This window comes from Paramormyrops kingsleyae, chromosome 14 (assembly GCF_048594095.1).
Source record: "Paramormyrops kingsleyae isolate MSU_618 chromosome 14, PKINGS_0.4, whole genome shotgun sequence".
Taxonomy (NCBI): Eukaryota; Metazoa; Chordata; class Actinopteri; order Osteoglossiformes; family Mormyridae; genus Paramormyrops; species Paramormyrops kingsleyae.
In genome coordinates this window covers 25461630-25481570 of record NC_132810.1, presented here as the reverse complement: position 1 = coordinate 25481570, position 19941 = coordinate 25461630, and the positions used below count along the sequence as shown (strand labels likewise).

General features: G+C 44.2%; 2 protein-coding genes and 1 long non-coding RNA gene across 4 annotated transcripts; 2 read left to right on the top strand and 1 right to left on the bottom strand.

Annotated features, from left to right (window-relative positions):
- Positions 1-4380: 4380 nt before the first annotated feature.
- On the top strand, positions 4381-7261 carry adprs (ADP-ribosylserine hydrolase). Of its 2 annotated transcripts, none has more exons than XM_023802057.2 (6): positions 4381-4694; positions 5063-5159; positions 5242-5449; positions 5876-6063; positions 6199-6299; positions 6773-7261. In XM_023802057.2, exons 1-6 carry the CDS (start codon positions 4514-4516, stop codon positions 7099-7101), a joined length of 1104 nt encoding a protein of 367 aa, XP_023657825.1. In that variant the 5' UTR covers positions 4381-4513; the 3' UTR covers positions 7102-7261. The 2 variants fall into 2 exon arrangements, with proteins under 2 accessions (XP_023657825.1, XP_023657826.1); XM_023802058.2 differs by having other exon boundaries at positions 4622-4751.
- Positions 7262-8792: 1531 nt separating this feature from the next.
- On the top strand, positions 8793-11044 carry LOC111838768 (transmembrane protein 35B). The gene is made up of 3 exons (XM_023802059.2): positions 8793-9052; positions 9590-9770; positions 10247-11044. Exons 1-3 carry the CDS (start codon positions 8945-8947, stop codon positions 10369-10371), a joined length of 414 nt encoding a protein of 137 aa, XP_023657827.1. The 5' UTR covers positions 8793-8944; the 3' UTR covers positions 10372-11044.
- Positions 11045-12532: 1488 nt separating this feature from the next.
- On the bottom strand, positions 12533-17718 carry LOC140578330 (uncharacterized). The gene is made up of 3 exons (XR_011982433.1): positions 16969-17718; positions 12983-13177; positions 12533-12661 (listed from the first exon to the last, which is right to left on the bottom strand). It is a non-coding gene; the product is annotated as an uncharacterized lncRNA (long non-coding RNA).
- Positions 17719-19941: the final 2223 nt, after the last annotated feature.

The window sequence follows — 19941 nt, the reverse complement described above, 5'->3', positions numbered from 1 at the left end:
GTGTACGCATACGTGTATGTGTGTGTGTACGCATATGTGTATGTTTGTGTGTTGTGAGTGTATGTATGAGTGTGCAGGTTAACATGGAATGATTCCCAGTGTGTGTGCGAGGCCACAACAACACCGCCCTGGGGCCCCCAGAAGGCCGGGAGAGCCCCGACGGGTCACGGACCCAGCCGCCCCACAGCGGCCAGGTACCCGGGCCCCTGCCACCGGACGGCTGCGCGCCCACCCAAGGAAGGCAGGGAAGGAGGCACCGGGCGCCCCCCACCGGCGAGCACGAGGCAGGAACCCCACGGCCACAGGCGGCACGGACAGAGCCCGGACCCCGGACCACCCGCACACCCCGCGGGGGCCCCGCCAGCCCCGGGGAGACCCGCCCCCCCCCCCAAGACCCCCACCCGGGGGACCAGGGGGATGCCCCGAGAGCCACCAAGCACACCCGCCCCTGACCCCCCCTCCCCCAATAATCCTTTAGGTGAGTGTACATCTGAGTTTCAAAATGACGATTCAAATATGTTTCATTTTTTGGAACTGATTCTCTTAAGAAAGAAGAACTGGAACAACCACTTAAAATAAAGGAAATACAATAGGGTGTTCACAATAGAGAACACAAGTAACTTACCACCAATTAATACGAATACAGCATCGTCTATGACCAATATATGTATAACTGAGGTTGATGTGATACTAAGCCTAGCTAAACTCAAAATAAATAAATCACAGGGGCCTGATGGCATCTTACCTTTAGTCTTGAAAGAGATGAGGGATATTATTAGCCAACCTTTGACTTTAATATTCCAGAAATCGTTATCTGCGGGTGTGGTACCATCAGATTGGAAGCATGCTAATATAACACCCATATTCAAAAAAGGGGATAGAAGTAATCCGGCAAACTATAGGCCAATCAGTTTAACTAGCATTACTGGAAAAATAATGGAAGCTATAATTCAAGTGAAAATGGTAGATTACCTAGATGCAAATAACATTATAAAGGATAGCCAACATGGATTTAGGAGAGGTAGATCCTGTTTAACGAATCTGCTTGAGTTCTTTGAGGAAGCTACAAGTGAAATTGATCACAAAAAGGCCTATGATGTGATTTACTTAGATTTCCAGAAAGCCTTTGATGTTGTCCCCCACAAACGGCTCTTGTTAAAGCTTAAAGCTGCAGGAATTTTAGGAACTGTGGCAGCTTGGATCAAAAACTGGCTAACTGATAGGAAGCAGCGAGTAGTTATTAGAGGCACTATGTCACAGTGGGCCTCCGTTTATAGTGGGGTACCGCAGGGTTCAATTTTAGGACCACTATTGTTCCTAATTTACATTAATGATATTGATACGAATACATACAGTAAACTGGTTAAATTTGCAGACGACACTATGGTGGGCGGGGTATCAGATACTAATCTAGCAGCAGAGAGGCTCCAACGGGATCTGGATTTAATTAGCGAATGGGCTGATACTTGGCAGATGAAAATTAACACAGATAAATGTAAGGTAATCCATGCAGGGAGCAGAAATATACAGTACAGATATTTTATGGGTTCCACTGAAATAAAGGTAGCTGATTACGAGAAAGATCTCGGTATGTATGTTGATGCTTCCATGTCCCACTCTCGCCAATGTGGGGAAGCAATAAAAAAGGCGAACAGAATGTTGGGTTATATCTCTAGATGTGTGGAGTTTAAGTCAAGGGAGGTGATGTTACACTTACTGTATATAATTCCTTGGTAAGACCCCACCTAGAATACTGTGTGCAGGTTTGGTCACCATACCTCAAGAAGGACATTGCTGCCTTAGAAAAGGTGCAACGAAGAGCTACGAGAATGATTCCTGGTCTTAGAGGAATGTCTTACGAGGAGAGATTAGCGGAACTGAATCTGTTCAGCCTTGAGCAAAGGAGACTAAGGGGGGATATGATTCAGGTCTATAAGATTCTAACAGGTCTGGATGCCGTTCAGCCAAATGACTATTTCAATATTAGTCTAAATACTAGAACTCGTGGCCATAAGTGGAAATTAGCGGGAGAACATTTTAAAACAAATTTGAGGAAGCACTTCTTTACACAGCGTGTAGTCAGAGTATGGAATAGTCTTCCTGCTATTGTAGTGGAAGCTAAAACCATGGGTTCCTTTAAATCAGAGCTAGATAAGATTTTAACAACTCTGAGCTATTAGCTAAGTTCTCCCCAAACGAGCTTGATGGGCCGAATGGCCTCCTCTCGTTTGTAAATTTCTTATGTTCTTATGTTCTTAAGATTCCATGAGAGCAATGCAAAGCAGTAAAAACCCCAGGACCAGATGGCTGTCCTGTTGAGTTTCATGAAGTTTTTTCAGATAGACTTGCCCCCTCACTTCTGAAAATGTTTGAATATTCATTGGAACTGGGAAGTGATGTGATTGGTGATGTGAGTAGCCCCACCCTTCAGCCGGTGAGGTGATTGGTGTAAGACACGTTTGGTACCTGCTGTGAGAGTTGAGTTTTGGCAAGTAAAGGTTTTCCAAAGTTGCCATGTTTTCCTGAGAGCTTTATTCCTTTTCCACCAAGATATTACATAGTCTGGCTGTTGTCCTAGGGTGATGAACAATTTGGTTGAAGTGTAAGACACATTAATACGTCTCTTGAGATAAAACAGATTAAAACCATCCATCCATCCATCCATCATCTGCCGCTTGTCCGGGGTTCGGGTCGCGGGGGTAGCAGCTTCAGTAGAGGCACCCAGACCTCCCTCTCCCCAGCTAACCCCACCAGCTCCTCGGGGGGGACACCGAGGCGTTCCCAGGCCAGCCGAGAGATATAATCCCTCCAGCGAGTCCTGGGCCTGCCTCGGGGCCTCCTCCCTGTAGGACAGGCACGGAAAACCTCTCCGGGTAGCCGCCCAGGAGGCATCCGCACCATAAGAACATAAGAACATAAGAAATTTACAAACGAGAGGAGGCCATTCGGCCCATCAAGCTCGTTTGGGGAGAACTTAGCTAATATCTCAGAGTTGTTAAAATCTTATCTAGCTCTGATTTAAAGGAACCCATGGTTTTAGCTTCCACTACAATAGCAGGAAGACCAGATGTCCAAACCACCTCAACTGGCTCCTTTCGACGTGAAGAAGCAGCGGTTCTACTCTGAGGCCCTCCCGGATATCCGAACTTCTCACCCTATCCCTAAGGGAGAGCCCAAACACCCTGCGGAGAAACCTCATTTCGGCCGCTTGTATTCGCGATCTCGTTCTTTCGGTCATTACCCATAGCTCATGACCATAGGTGAGGGTAGGGACAAAGATGGACCAATAGATCGAGACCTTGGCTTTTTGGCTCAGTTCTTTCTTAGCCACGACGGACCGGTTAAGCGCCTGCAGAACTGCAGACGCTGCTCCGATCCGTCTATCCAGCTCCCGATCTCGCCTACCCTCACTCGTGAACAAGACCCCGAGATACTTAAACTCCTCCACTTGAGGCAGTACGTCTTCCCCAACCGAAAGAACCCCATGAAAAAGTTAAAAATCAAAGTCCCGTTTCCCTCGCCCGGACTAGGGTCACCGGGGCCCCACCCTGGAGCCAGGCCTGGGGGAGGGGCCCGTTGGCGAGCGCCTGGTGGCCGGGCACAGCCCGAAAGAGGCACGCGGGACTGTCCCCAGGTGGGCCCACCACCCGCAAGGGGAATGTCAGGGTTTCGGTGCATTGTGGATCGGGTGGCGGCCAAGGGAGGCCCTGGCAGTCCGATCCCCGGCTGACAGATTAAAACCTTACTGGTTAAATGTTTGTTCAGTAAGAAAAAAAGATGAAAAAAAACAACTCATCCTAGCAACACCCCAGTTTACTATTTATTTATTTGCTTTTTTGTTTGTTTATTGACTCTCTATTCCATCCCATGTTGCTTCTCACTGTCGGTAGGCAGTCATGTGTACATACTTATATATTTTCTTGCTTGGTATGATACCTTGTATATTTAATATAAATATCTTTCTGATTCTGATAACATATGTTTGCCATTTTTAAGCTTGCTTCCTTCCTTAGGCTGACGTACGCCTGACTTGCGGACTTCTATTTTGAAAAGGTCAGCCAACACCGAAGTGCAAAATACAACAAATAATAAAAGAACTTTTTTTCTTGCGTTTTTTAAACACATTGATGTGTTTTGGGACTTCAAGGCCACCGTACTTTTTATCCAACAAGGTGAGCATTTTACTGGATTATATACAGACATAAATCGTCTTTTAAATACGCAAAAAAAAGAGAAATAACTCATGTCTTCACAGAGAACTGTTGAAATGTTATAAAAGTTGTGGGGAAACTGGTTGCGCAAGTAAAACCTACCAAACCCAAAGTCTGGCGTTGCTCAGTGCCCTTGCGGTGCTGTTGCCAGCAGAGGGCGGTGTGAACACACCGACTAGGCCAGGGCCACTTAGCACTTCAGCGTAATACTGATAGCTTTGGTCGTACGGGAAGAAGAAACGCGGGGTTAAAGGGAGACGGTGCATGTAATAAGCTCCAGCGCTAGCCGGGCCTGACGGGTGATGGCGGCAGCGGCGCGGCTGAGAGCGGGAGGCCCCGCGTCCCTCGCTCGGTTCCGAGGGGCGCTGGTCGGTGCAGTGCTTGGCGACTGCGTCGGTGGAGAGTTCGAGGGGGCGGAGGATGTTCCGATGGAGCGCGTCCTGCAGCATCTGAACGGGCTAGAACAGGATGACCGCGGCGATGGTGCGGCTCCCATAGCAGCCACCCTTGCTAACCGGGCTAATGTAGCGTTTTGATTAGGTAGATGGTGCATTTGAGTTAACGTGTTGTCAGTCTACGAAGTGAAATTTGACATTTTATTTATTGATTTCATACGCTATGGATATTAGGACTAAGTGTAGCGGGACACTTGTGTACCTATTTATTATATAAATATTGTCGCATTCGTCAAGCCAAAATTGAAGCATAAGTCAGTGTGATTCGGCTTAAGTTATATGAATAAGCGTTAAACATCAGAAAAGAAACGCCAGTTAAACGTTTTATAAGATTTCTTATTGACAAGCGTTATTTTCAAACGTATTGGTGTGACTGCGAGTCTGTGCTTTCTTCAGGAATCCTGCAGTACAGTGACGACACAGCCATGACGCGTTGCGTGGTCCAGTCTCTTCTGACCAGGGGAGCCTTCGACCAGCATGACCTTGCACACAGGTAAATCGGACACAGCATGAGGCTTAGGTGTGGGAGGTCACGTCGTCGTGTATTGATGCATTTGTTATTTTTCCCGTTCCAGGTTTGCTGAGGAGTATAGGCATGCTCCAGGGCGGGGCTACGGCTCAGGGGTGATCCAGGTGCTGCGGAGGTTGTCCTCCCCTCGCCTGACCGACGTCTACCAGCCCGCACGTGCTCAGTTTGGTGGCCGTGGCTCTTTTGGAAATGGGGGAGCCATGCGGGCAGCACCGTTTGCTCTGGCCTTCAGTGACCCAGCGGATATTAAGAGGGTGAGGCAGTGTTTAGTTCCCAAATTTCCCTTTTTGCTTATTTATGTTTGCGTACTGGGGTTGCTTCTGTTGTATTTGAATTGCACAGTCTATTCTGAGAGTGGCACCTGTTTAATTAGGGATCCAGGCAGCGAAATTGATGAACCCTGTTGTTTTTTGATTTCTGTAAAGATGCATATATCCTCGGAAAGATAAACCTTTTTTTGTGAGCTTAGCTTTAGTAAGACTAAGGGGAATCTTATGCAAGACACTTATTTAATTTGGAGTGAATAAGAGATGTGGTCTGATTGACAGGGACAATTCTGTGGATACCCAGTATATTCTTACAGAATTCCAGATGAATAGTATTATTATAGTAATCTGTTTTTGTATCCCACTGTTCTGTATATTGAATTTCCTCCCTGCTCTGCTTCCTGTCTCACTCAGTACTCCCGGCTGGGTGCCATGCTGACACACTCCTGTGCTCTAGGCTATAACGGGGCTGTGCTGCAAGCCTTGGCAGTACATTTGGCCCTGCAGGGGGCGCTGGCTGTTCCCCAGGCCTTCATCAACAGCCTGATATCAGAGATGGAGGATGCTGAAGCAGAGGACCATGCCCGTAGTGACGCTCGTGCGTAAGTGCTTACCTCACCCCACTCTGTCACGCCAGGTAGAAGCTGTTAAAGATTTTCCTTTTTTGGGTCTTATTTTTCATGAGGCTCTGGATGGCCTAGTCTGTCTTACAGCCTGTGTGTCTCTCTGGCTCCTAGACTGAATGAGCCAGAGTTCCCATACTGCACCCGCCTGCACAAGGTGAAGGAGCTCATGGAGAAGAGCACTGTGAGCATCGAGGAGGTCATTTCGGAGCTGGGTCAGTACCCATTCCGTGGTAGAAAGACACATTTATTTTTTTGAGTGGAGACTGTTAAAACTTTTTATCATACCAATTATAAAAGGCAAGGAATACTCAAATTATTTTCTCTCAGCTGGGTGCTAGCCAAAGTCAGACTAGTCGGTTAGGGTGATTGCTGCTACATTTAACAAAGAAATAAGCATTGACTCCATTGTGCTTTGTGATATGCATTGCATTATAAACGTGTGTTGCATGGATACTTTGTGTTTAAAAATGGAAAAATAGCTCTTATCTGTTTTCTAGATGCATAATTAGCATCACAGTCAACTGGCAACTAATGATGCTGTAGTGGGATTAAGTTTTTGGCACAAAAACACAAAAAATATCGGGAATGAATAAACACTGAGTTCAAGGATTAAGACCAGTGACCAGTGTCAATCTAACCAATAGCCTCCCTTTACCATTATGTCTCTCTTGCCTTTCACACCCAGGGAACGGCATTGCAGCCCTACATTCTGTGCCCACAGCCATCTTCTGTGTGCTGCATTGCCTGGAGCCCCAGGGAGGCCTTCCGGATGCCTATGGGGGCTTGCAGAGGACATTGGCATACTGCCTAGCTTTGGGTGGGGATACGGACACCATCGCCTGCATGGCAGGTGCCATTGCAGGGGCTCACTATGGCATAGAGGCCATACCACCTGCCTGGCAGCGCTGCTGCGAGGGTGCAGAAGAGGCCGAGGTCTGGGCAGAGCACCTGCACCAGCTGTACCAGCGATCACCGCGAGGGGGCGACAGCGAGAGCGCCCACACGGACACATAAGGTTCACCAGGCTGCTTTCTCATCAATGGCAGCACACAATACACTGACTGACAGGCACACATACATCCCCAACTCAGACTTGAAACCATGTCCAGCCAGAAGTCTTGTTTGACCGGTGTTCTGTTTTGGAATGAAGTCATAATAAATGTTTTCAAAAGTATGTATGTTAGTATGAGTGTTGGCAAAACATTATTTCTCTGTCAAAATACACGTAAAGGTCAGACGCCACTTTTTGAACACAGCTATATCCCATTCGAAGCAGTCATCAGTTCCCTGCACACTCCAGTGTGACCTCTGTGATCTGCAATTTCATCACAAGTCTCATCCTACCATGACTACATGGAATTATCTTCCCTGTCTCAGCTGGGACATTAGAGTTCTTTATACTCAGGGAAAATGCTAACGACCCACATCTTCAAATATCATTTCACCCCGAAATGCTTAAGTGCAAACATGCTTCTTAAAATGCCCTTAAATTTGATGTCTTTGTAGCTCACACTGCCTGTTATTTTTTGTGATGCTGGTATGTTTCCTCTTGCTCTGTTTGTGCATTGAGGGGATAACCAGCCTGTCTAAAAGGAAGTTGCACTTACACCAGGGAAAATAAGTATTGAACTTGTCGACATTTTCCTCAGTAAATATATTTCTAATGGGGCTATTGACATGAAATTTACACCAGGGGGGTGTTCCACGAAGCAGGATTAAGGGAAAGTCTGACTTATTTTGAAAAGTCAGGATCATTTAAATGGGAGTTCTGTTACATGTTTAGTTGGAAATTTGCGCAAATGTTCTAAAATAAAAGGAAAAAATGAAATATTAGTATCTTTTACTTGCCAAGTAAATGATTCAAAATATAAGAAATAGGTCTTTCTATGTGGTCAATTTATATAAGCTATTTATTCATTGAATTTACCGAGAATGTGCTATATCGTGATATGTATCAGTATATGAGATTTTGGTCATATCGCAAAGCCCTCTATGTGTGTGTTATCAAGTAAAACTTATCAGCCAATGGCCACAGGATGTGGATTTTAACACTTGTCATGACATTGCCAACATGCTATTTACAATTCACCAATAAGGCAGCCTGATGAGAAACATCCCAGGAACACCTGTCATTTCCGGGGCCACTTTCCATAAAGCATCAAAAGGTGATGCATATAGTACAAACTGTAAAGCAACCACTCTCCCCATCAGGAAAAAACACGATATTCAAAGGTTTTATCTTGCTTTTATAAAAGATCTGACACGATTCCCAACCTCTGACCCTTACTCCCTACTTCACGTCGGTGGGCTTTATTTTGATGAGAAACCCTCTGAAATCTCGGTATTTGTCCCATGACTTGCTTCCCCTGTCGTCATCCAATTAAAAAAAAACAGCAATGTGATTTTAAAATGTAACGCAAGGCTATGTACAGATGCAGTAGAGTAAAAAAAAAAGGTAAATATTCGCTGTACAATATAATAGAGTAAAAGTCAACGGCTAAATGTACTTGTATGTAAAGTACAGATATGTGAAAAATATACTTAAGTACAGTAACTAAGTATCTGTACTTCGTTACTTGCAAACATTGCATTTTAACCTAATTGTCAAGAGATTATAGAGCAATGAAAAAATATCATTACCGCAATGAATATAGGGAAATGGGGGCCTTTTTATGCCTTAACCATCAGCGCCACATAAAAGGGATCGTCGCAATACACAGCAGCACGATTCAAGCCGGAAGTCCGCCACTAACCAAGAGGAAAGGGAAAAAGGAGCAGCGAGGCAGACGAATCGCTGGGGCACCGTGGCAAACGCTATGCGACTTTTTTTGTTCCTCCCCATATTGTCATTTCTATAATGGCGCTGGTTTTCACACTTTTGCGTATACTGCTGGGACTTTTGTTTGTGCTTGCAGGTGTAGTGAAACTAACCGATAAGATATCGGAGGACATCTACATGCACATGGTGAGTGTTCATGCATATATAAACCTTTTACTGTAAGAAGCCGATCGGATGGTCGCAGCAAACGACGCGGTTTGAGTCCGGAGACGTACGCCGAGCGCGCTTTTTAAACCGGGAGTTTGTCAGACATTCACGTTTTCAGGTGCGTAAGCTATAAATGTTAATGATGTTTTACGTAAAACTAAAATATTAACCTACGTGATACTGAATGTTTTTAAATATTAATTCATATTTTAAAATATTATTTTGTATCCGCTGCTGGAAAGCGCCCTGCTGCTTGTGTTTGTCGTGAAGAATGCACCAAAATCCAGGCCGTTTTCGCTTGGTGTCCGTACTTTATCTTTTATCACCGGTATCCCCAGATTTCAACGATATTATTGTAAATTTGAACGTTTATCTACAATATTTTTTATATATATATATATATATTTCACAAATAATTAACAAAATGAAATATTGAATATCATACACACGTAATGGTTTAGAAGCATATTCGCATTTATTTCGGTTAATGTGATAATCTGCGCATCTTCCATCCAGCGCGCCCAGTTTGTGGAGTTCTCGGCCGTATTCCCCCTGCGGATAGTGGGCCTCCATCTCGAGCCTGAGCAGTACCTGATCGTCACTGGCTGGCTGGAGCTTGTAGCCGGAGCTTTGCTGGCTTTCGGGCCCAGGATTTTGCAGGAGATCAGCAATCTTGTTCTCTCCGTGGTCATGATGGGTGAGGAAACAAGACCGCAAGCTGATGTATGCAGCATCGGTCTCTCCCTGAGGCGTTATAGTGGGCAGCTCAGAAGTTCGCAGTTGGATAGATGCACTGTGTTTGTGTAGCGATCATATGCTTGTGCTCTGGTCCTTGTGTTTTCCCCTTTAATTTAATGTATAATTCCGATTTATAAAACAGCAATATGGCAAGAAAGGTAATATGACTGATTTATTTTTTGACCAACATTTAGAAAATGACAACTCACAGGTAAGCTTACTTATGAGGTAAATGGTAAAAACTTATATCCAGATCAATCTGCATAGCAAGTAACGATATGGGTGAGATGCCATTATCAGTGTCTGCAGAGGATAACACAGCTAGAACAAAGAACAGTTGAACAAATTATGAATAGTAAATATTGGGGTGGGGAAACGGGTCATTTTGGCTGCATTTCGGTCTCTGCTAACACACCCATGCACACTGCTTTGTAGTGGCTATATTCACCTTGCTGAAGCTGCAGCAGCCTCTCTACATGTGTTGCCCTGCGGCGGTGTTCCTGGGACTGCTGCTGCTGCTGGCTGTCCGGGGCCGGGGGACCAAAAGCAAGATACACTGACCCTCCCTTTTGTGTGCCGCTGGAGGAACTGCAGATGTCACATTCCATAAACCACCAGCCGCTGCCAGAGTTAACGATTGACTGTTAAATGGATGCCTTTAAAAGCCCTTTTAGCAAATATTTGATAAAATATGCATTCATTTCAATATAAAACTGCATATTGGTGGGATAATGACAAACACATTTGGGGAATATCCACATTTAACTGCTATTAGTTTGATGTATTTAATACGAAATGCGTATTTACACTATATGTGATTTCTAAGCATAGAAATTGACACATGGGCATACAGAACATGATAAAATTGTGTAATTTCTATTAAAACTATATTGTATCAGTTTGTATCAGGAAACTGGAAGCATTACCAGGCAGTTATGATGAGCCCAAAAATTACAACTTAAGAAATCACTAAGAATATGCCACATTCAGCATTTAATTTCATACTTCCTCTATTTCTGTTCAGTAATGAACTGGAATATTTTGCAGTGTGTTTAAATGAAATTCTATTATTTCCTATCAATTTTAATCCATTTGAGATATTTGAAACTTTGGCACATTTTACTTAATGGGGTTACGTGTAAAATGCATTGATAAAACTGCGCTTCTTGTTGTATCAGTCCTGTTTTATTTGTAATTGTTGTTTTTTCAAAATAAATTACTCTGTAATAGTCAGTGAAATATCTGGTCCACTGTTTGCACACAAGTGTGATAAGGTCAGATGGGTACCATTCGAGATGCACCGATACCGATATTCGGATCGGTATCGGCGCCGATCCAGACCTATTTGACGGATCGGGAATCGGCCATGCGTGACCGATCCACGTCCTATACTTACTTATTTAGTTTTTGGCAATCAATCGCACGACAGCTCTTTCCCATTTTACATGTGTGTTTTTGCGGAATTCAAATCGAACGCTATCACTGCCCCTAAGTCTTTTTTGCTACTCAGTGGGTGTGAGTACAGTGACTTCCGCCTGCTGTGAGGTCATGCGCATACCCTTCGCAGTACGAGGAGCGTAGGATAAGACGTGATCTGGGAGTATTTTAGGCTTTTAACAGAAATCGGAAGCACAGCGTTTTGCAATCTATGTAAAATAAGGTTTTGAGGTGGGAATAGCGTTTAATGGAAAATCCCATTTAACAAAGCGCACGCAACTGCGAGACAAAACAAAGCAATGGATGATTTGGGAGTCGCTAACTTAATTGGACTGTTTTGCGAACTCGTTGCTTGAGATACAAGAGGGGCTGCCATCGCAACAAAAGTGTAACTGCGCTGATGCCAATGGGAGAAAAACTGTTAAAATTTTAAGCATTCGCCACTTGTGTATATTTGCTTTGAAGATATTCATATTGAACTGCAAATGCCTCAAAAACGCTTAAAACAAATGAGGTGGAACAGTACGTTATGTATGTTTGTAGTAGCCTAATTAAATATTTTTTGTCATACATTTTTTCCATCTGTATTTACTAGCTTAAAAAAAATAATATGTAAAGTATAACAAAGTAAAAAGAGCTCTTGTATCGGAATCTGTATCGGTATCGGCAGTTGTGTATCGAAATCGGATCGGAACTGAAAAAACGTGGATCGCCCATCTCTAGGTACCATCATATCTACACTATCATGGTGCAGTTTCTTCATCTAGTTCTCCACACAGAGAGCTAATAATCTGTTTTCTGTTTAACCTCATTTTTTCCTAGTTGCAATAACAAACCCAGACATGCTGAAGCAGTAAGAGTTCCCTTCATTGGTTTAGCCCAACCCCTGAAGAACTACTTACTAACATACTATTATCCCGCCTCCATCAAACTGTACATTTGGCACAGTGGAGGTTCTATACTTAGGGTATCAAAGTCCTTTTAGTGAATGGGCCACATTGGAACTTGTCCAGACTCACGTGGGCCACATAATAATTGTGCTAGATTAGTAAAATATGATTAACACCCTTAGTATTTGTTTTAATCTGTTATTTTGCTCTTAAATTTTTGTTTCAATAGTAGAGGTTTCTTTTCTACCAGTAGAGCTATTTTAAATGAACAATTTCATGAAAATAAATAATGTACAAATGGAATGCTTCATGAAACTTCTGACCTGTATTCAAATGGTCAATGGCTTTCTCACATACAGAATCACAGAGAAATTATACTTAGTGATGCAAGCACCAACTGTCAAGCACTCGATTTTGTGCTCAAAATACATTCTGTGCCACAAAATAGGTTGGTGCCCCATCGTGGGTTGTTCCCCACCTTGCGCCCATATCTTCTGGTATAGGCTCTGGACCCGCTGTAAACCTGAATAGGATAAGTGGTTTCAGGAAATGGATGAATTGTTCCAAATGAGAAATGTTTTGAACTCAAAGGTGTCAACATCAGAGGGTGTATTAAAGTATTAAAATAGAACCATTAAAACATTTCATTTTTAAAAGTACATATATATAAATGTAAATAATAATAACAGTAGTAATACATTTATTTCAGACCCAAGTAGCATACATATTTTAGGGGGGGTCAGAGGGGGGTCATGCATGTTGGCCCAGTTTAGAACCCCCCTGAGCTGGCACAATGCAGTCAGACAGATAACGTTCTCCTGGCATCTGCCAAGCCTGGACTCACCCATCAGACTGCAAGACAGAGAAGCGTGATTTGTCACTCCACAGAACACATTTCCACTGCTCCAGAGTCCAGTGAGAGTGTGCTTCACATCACTCCATCTGACGCTTGGCACTGCGCTTGGTGATGTGAGGCTTGCATGCAGCTGCTTGGCCATGGAAGCCCATTCCATGAAGCTCCCAGTGCACAGTTTTTGTGCTGGAGTTAATGCCAGAGGAAGTTAGGAACTCTGCAGTTACTGAGTCAACAGAGTGTTGGTGACTTTTACACACTAAGCCAGCGGTGGCCAATCTTATCTGCAAAGGGCCAGTGTGTATGCAGGTTTTTGGGATAACCTGTAGGTCAGCTGTTAAAACCCAGGTGTGAGGACTCTTCAGCCAATCAGTCCTCTAATTAGTAATCCAATTAGGGAGCTGCAGCGAAAACCCGCACACACAGCAGCCCTTTGCGGATAAGATTGGCCACCCCTGCACTAAGCACCTCAGTACTCGGCTACACCAGGCTACCAGGCTCAGGACAATGCTGTACAGGGAAATAATCAAACATGCATTAAGTAATATCATTTAACATAGCACAAGGCAAACATATACACATATCCTAATAACCGTGGGAAAATTATCTTTCTATTTTCTTGCTACCATCTCCTGGCCGAATGTAAGTATTGCAATTACCAAAAAGATCATTTAAATTTTTTTTAAATGGCAGTACTCGATTTTGGCCACCAGACGGCAGCATAAAACGTGGAAAAATATTTCCCCACGGTCAAATCAAATAATTTTTAAACAAAGACGTATTTTCACGCTGTACAATGAATTAATAAAACATACATTTAATTATTCTAATATATTTTTTTACATGGTACAGGTCTTTTTTTTAATTACCTTATAAAACAGCCATTATACTGCGAGAAAATATGTTTCTATTTTCTTGCTGTCACCTCATGGTCAAGCTAAAGTTTTGCAATGAGGCAAAAAATAATTAAAATGTTTTGAAATGAAAAATTCATACAAATTCAAAAGATGACAGGCAGACTACAGTCACTCAATGTCTCCACCCTCCATTACTGCTTTTCCGCTACAGGGTGTTGGGGAGCCTGTAACTGGGAACTGTGAATGTTTGCGCTGAAACTGGGCACTGTGTGTGTGTATGTGTGTGTGCGCTGTAACAGGGCACTGTAACAAACACTGGTTTGTTACCAGATGTCTGCAATTATACTCCTGTCCTCTAAGGGTCAGTATAATTTCCTAGAGGATTATAAGGAGCAAGAGCCTTCTTGAGGCTCAGAATAAAGGAAGTAAGTCCTTATTTGAGGAAGGGGAAGCGTTCATGGCTCAATGTAAGATGTTTTTCTGAATGATATGGATGTATTGTTTGTTTAATTTAGTAACAATTATTTGAATGATATACATGTGTATTTGTTGGGTTTAGCAAAAAGCGGGATGTATGATTTTTTTATTTTCAGAAAGGACTTTTTTTTCCCCTGATTTACTTGCAACTGCCAAACTTCTCTTTCCGGCTTCACATCCTACCATTGTTTGGGCCATCCTCACTTGGAAGAGGACGTTTGGTCTCCACTTTGGACTTTGCTATTCATTTCAGTTGTATTGTTATCCATCTCAACACCAGTTTTCTTGAGTTATTGTTAATTCATTATTTACATGTACATTTGCAGGGGTAATATGCTCACCTTTGTTAGTAAATATTCTTTGGTCTGTGAACTGATGGTGTATTTCTCTTGACGCCACCCTGAAATGTCCCTCCCTACGTATAGTGTGTAATAGGTTGGTTCTGAGGCAGGAATCAGCAGTGTTACATAAGTGGTGCCTGAACAGGGACCAGGGTTTAACAATTTATTGTATCTTGCATTAGTAGTGGTGTTGCCATGACTAGCAGCAGCCCTCAAGTAGAACATAAGGAAGAACATAAGAAATTTACAAACATGAGGAGGCCATTCGGTCCATCAAGCTCGTTTGGGGATAACTTAACTAATAGCCCAGAGTTGTTAAAATCTTATCTAGCTCTGATTTAAAGGAACCCAGGGTTTTAGCTTCCGCTACACTAGCAGGAAGACTATTCCATACTCTAACTATATGCTGTGTAAAGAAGTGCTTCCTCAAATTTGTTTTAAAATGTTCTCCCGCTAATTTCTACTTATGGCCACGAGTTCTAGTATTTAAACTAATATTGAAGTAGCCATTTGGCTGAACAGCATCCAGACCCATTAGAATCTTATATACCTGGATCATGTCCCCCCTTAGTCTCCTTTGCTCGAGGCTAAACAGATTCAGCTCAGCTAACCTCTCCTCATAAGACATTCCTCTAAGACCAGGAATCATTCTCGTAGCCCTCCGTTGCACCTTTTCTAAGGCAGCAATGTCCTTCTTAAGGTACAGTAGTATGCAAAAGTTTGGGCACCCCTCGATAAATAACATATTTTGGTCATTTTTAAATGGAAATGATGTAAACACAGTCTCTGTAGGAAATGGAAAAAATGCACAATATTTACACCAAACATTGATGCATAGTTACTTTTTTTGTCATAAATTGAACAAAGATAAAAAAATAAGAACATTATTGTGGCACTCTGCAAAAGTTTGGGCACCCTAAGAGTTCCAAAGTCTCAGATTCTTTTTACAAGGTTTCAGACCTTAATCAGCTCATTAGATCTGATGCATGGCAACAGCTGTCATTAGTAATTAGTCATTAGTAGAGATCTAGCCGAAGGCTCTGTGTGTGTCTGTGTGTGCGTCTGTGTGTGTGTGCTGTAACGGGGCACTGTGTCAGTGTGTGTGAGGTCTTACCGGGGCTCTGCGTGTGTGTGTGAGCTCTAGCCAAAGGCTCTGTGTGTGTGTGTGTGAGAAAGAGCTGTAACGGGGCACTGTGTCATAAGAACATAAGAACATAAGAACTATACAAACGAGAGGAGGCCATTCGGCCCATCGAGCTCGCTTGGGGAGAACTTAACTAATAGCTCAGAGTTGTTAAAATCTTATCTAGCTCTGATTTAAAGGAACCCAAGGATTCAGCTTGCACTACGTTATCAGGAAGACTATTCCATACTCTGACTACACGCTGTGTAAAGAAGTGCTTCCTTAAATCCAGTTTGAAATGTTCTCCCGCTAATTTCCACCTATGGCCACGAGTTCTTGTATTTGAACTAATGCTGAAGTAACTATTCGGTTGAACAGCATCCAAACCTGTTAGAATCTTATAGACCTGGATCATGTCCCCCCTCAGTCTCCTTTGCTTGAGGCTGAACAGATTTAGCTCAAATAACCTTTCCTCATATGACATTCCTCTAAGACCAGGAATCATTCTTGTGGCCCTACGCTGCACCTTTTCTAAGGCCGCTATGTCCTTTTTAAGATATGGTGGCCAAACCTGTACACAATATTCTAGGTGAGGTCTCACCAAGGAATTGTATAATCTTAGCATTACCTCCCTTGACTTAAACTCCACACACCTGGAGATATACCCCAACATCCTATTGGCCTTTTTTATTGCTTCCCCGCACTGGCGAGAATGAGACATGGAAGCATCAACATACACACCAAGGTCTTTCTCATAATCAGCTACCTTTATTTCAGTAGGTCCCATAAAATACCTGTACTTTATATTTCTGCTCCCTACATGGAGTACCTTACATTTGTCTATGTTAAATTTCATCTGCCAGGTGTCAGTGTATGTGAGCTCTAACCGGGGGCTGTGTGTGTATGTGTGCTCTAAGGGGGCACTGTGTGTGTGCGTGTGTGTGTGCTGTAACAGGGCACTGTGGGTGGGTGTGTGTGTGTGTGTGTGTGTGAGAGAGAGCTCTAACCAGGGGCTCTGTGTGTGTGTGTGTGTGTGTGTGTGAGAGAGCTCTAACTGGGGGCTCTGTGTGTGTGTGTGTGTGCTGTAACAGGGCACTCTGTGTGTATGAGTTCTAACTGCCATCTGCCATCAGACTTTATAATACCTCATAAATTATGTCCATGGGACAAGTCACTTACCAGTTTGAGGCCCTGATCTGCCCTCACAGCGCCCCTGGAGGCTGGGGCTCGGGGTAAATGACGCATATGGTGACCTGCTGATTGATGTCATCCATTTGGTGGACTGAACATGAACCCAATAATCAGATCCGGCTTAAGCATGTTCTTACTCAGTGTTCTTCCTTGACTCTCGCGTATTGATTAAGATGTTGATGGGTCCCAGTCCTGCTCCCGCCCTGTTGCCTTTCCCCTCGCCACTGGTCCTCGTCTAACGGATAGAGCTGTCATCCGCAAAGCCGTGAGCCTCTCACAGGAACCCAGAGTACGATTAGCCAGTCGATAATGGCCATGCAGGAAGAAGCCAAGCCTGGCCGGTGCAGGAAGCGGGGTGGGGGGTGTCTGTGAGGGCAGCTCCTTGGCTGGGGAACACCGGAGTCACTGTCAGGGTGACAGCGGGGGTCTGAGTCAGACAGTGCCGTTGCAAACCTTGTGTTTCTCCTGCAGCCGCCTGCATGATGCAGCTGTAACATCAGGCATCTGCTTTCTGCAGGGGACTCGTCTCCTCCGGAACCCCTCAGCACATGGGTTAGGGTCTGTGTTGTGTATCCCAAGAACTAATACCAAGACCTTGGCATCTGCAGGTGTTTATTAATTCAGCTTGTATCACCAACACAACACTTCACACACCTTGTACGCCGAGCCACCCGTTGCTGCTGCATGTATCCCCTAAAGGAAGTGTGCCTTCTTAAAGGGGCTCAACACATTTGGAGTGCAACCATATATAATACATAATCCACTTGTATTTTAAACAGATCATTTATCACAACGATCTACATCCCCTTCCTTTAGCTGAAACCTCCTGTCAGGGAAACACTTAACAATTAACAAATTCGTGGCATTACATTAACATAGCCAACAACTTAGAATGCCAATGGTTTTCATTATAACAATGTAACCATTGTAGTTACAAATCCCAAGATGGTCTCTACGCATGTAAAATACACATCAAATAAAGAATGGTATTGGCATGGAAGCAGCCATAATAAACAAAGATAGCAGGTATTCAAAATAAGAATCAAAGTGCCCCTAAACTTACATTAATAGAGCTCACTGTTTATATCTTGGGTTAGGCTTGCAAATACGACCTGAACGCGTTCTGTACGGTGCACTGTCGAACTTGTTAGGGGACAGTACCGTGTGCTTAGGTGGGTCAGTGCATACAGGTTCTGGTTGAGGGAGGTGTATTTGTGGTGAATGTGGCGCAGGGAAAGTACAGTCCTGTGCACATGTAGTGGTGTGTTGAGAGTCAATGTCCTCGGGTGTAAGCTGTGGAGGAGGAGGCTCTGCAATGGGAAGGATGTGGCGTCGGTTCCTCCTATATGTTCTCCCATTGCATTGGACAGTGTAGGAACGAGGCTCCTTGTTCACCTTCTTTACTGTGCCGAGGTGGTTGTATCCTTTCGGGGTTTGCATTCTCACAACTTGTCCCTCTGCCAATGGTGGCAGTGGACAGCTCGAGGCATCGTAATAGCGCTTTTGGGTCATTCTCTTATGAAAGAGTTGTGCAGTGACTTGCTGGGCATGTTTGGGAGATGGTGCTAACAGCTTGGAGTTGACGGGAATGGTTGACCGTGTCTGCCGTGACAGCAGGCGTTGTGCAGGGGAACCTAACGTTGGGTCACGGGGAATGTTTCTCAAATTTAAGAGATTGAGGAATACGTCCGTTCCATCTCTATGAGATTTCTCCATCAGCTGTTTGGCACTACGGACCGCTCTTTCTGCCAGGCCGTTCGACTGTGGGAACTCTGGACTACTAGTAACATGGATGAAGTCCCACTGTTTGGCAAAGTCTTTGAATTGTTGACTTGTATACTGTCTGGCATTATCAGAAATGAGCGTGTGCAGTGTGCCATGCACAGAGAAATGTCTCTTTAATTTTCTGATCACGGCTGGGGATGTCGTGTCACGGAGAAGGTCAATCTCATACCAACCCGAGTATGAGTCCACGAGCACTAGGTAGTTTTGGCCACGCCACTCAAGCATATCTGTCTCCACAATAGACCAGGGCAAGTCAGGAACTGGGTATAGGGTTAGTGGTTCTTTCTGTTGATGTGGCTTTGTGCTGTTACAGACTGAACATGTGAGGAGTTCCGCTGTGATATCAGCAGTCATGGTAGGCCAGAAAATTATACCTCTTGCTCTGTGCTTGGTAGCATCCAGATCAGGGTGACCTCTGTGCACTATGCTGATGTATTCCCTCTGTAGCGAGTGAGGAATGACTGTTTTGTGTCCCTTCATGACTATTCCGTCTTCCACAGCTAGTTCATCTCTGTAGGGAAAGTATGGCCTCACAGCAGGACACAAACTATGTTCTTTACTAGGCCAACCCTGTTGAATCACAGTGCTGAGTGCCTGTAGCACCTCATCCTCTGCTGTTTGCTTTCTAATTTCCTCCAGTCGGGCAGTGGCGATTTAACTGACGGACATGACCTCAAATCTGTCATTTCCAGCATCTGGAGGGACCTCTGTGTTCGGAGCACGAGACAGGGTGTCCGCAAGATACATGTGCTTACCTTTCTTGTACACCAGACTGATGTCGTAGCACTGTAACCTGAGCATCATTCTCTGTAATCGTGCAGGGGCTGTGTGAATGGGTTTCTTCAGAATGGTCACCAGGGGCTGGTGGTCCGTTTCGACGATTGTAGATTTCCCATACACATAATCCCTGAATTTGGTACAGGCAAATACGACAGCAAGCAGCTCCTTTTCAATTTGCGCGTACCGTGTCTCTGTGTCTGTGAGCGTTCGAGACGCGTACGCTACTGGTCTGCCGTCCTGCATACACGCAGCACCAAGTCCAAAACACGAGGCATCACAGGTTAATGTAATCGGCCTTTTCACATCAAAGTATGACAAAACAGGTGGGGTGGTCAAACATGCTTTGAGGGCCTCAAATGCCTGCTGGTGCTGCTGGTACCAGCACCATGCAGTGTC

Excerpts from the sequence above, each read along its gene's own strand:
- LOC111838768 (XM_023802059.2), top strand. The coding sequence starts at position 8,945 with ATGGCGCTGGTTTTCACACTTTTGCGTATACTGCTGGGACTTTTGTTT. Across the intron at positions 9,053-9,589 it reads AGGACATCTACATGCACATG|CGCGCCCAGTTTGTGGAGTT; the intron begins GTGAGTGTTCAT and ends TCTTCCATCCAG. Across the intron at positions 9,771-10,246 it reads TCTCTCCGTGGTCATGATGG|TGGCTATATTCACCTTGCTG; the intron begins GTGAGGAAACAA and ends ACTGCTTTGTAG.
- adprs (XM_023802057.2), top strand. The coding sequence starts at position 4,514 with ATGGCGGCAGCGGCGCGGCTGAGAGCGGGAGGCCCCGCGTCCCTCGCT. Across the intron at positions 5,450-5,875 it reads ACCCAGCGGATATTAAGAGG|TACTCCCGGCTGGGTGCCAT; the intron begins GTGAGGCAGTGT and ends TGTCTCACTCAG. Across the intron at positions 6,064-6,198 it reads GCCCGTAGTGACGCTCGTGC|ACTGAATGAGCCAGAGTTCC; the intron begins GTAAGTGCTTAC and ends TCTGGCTCCTAG.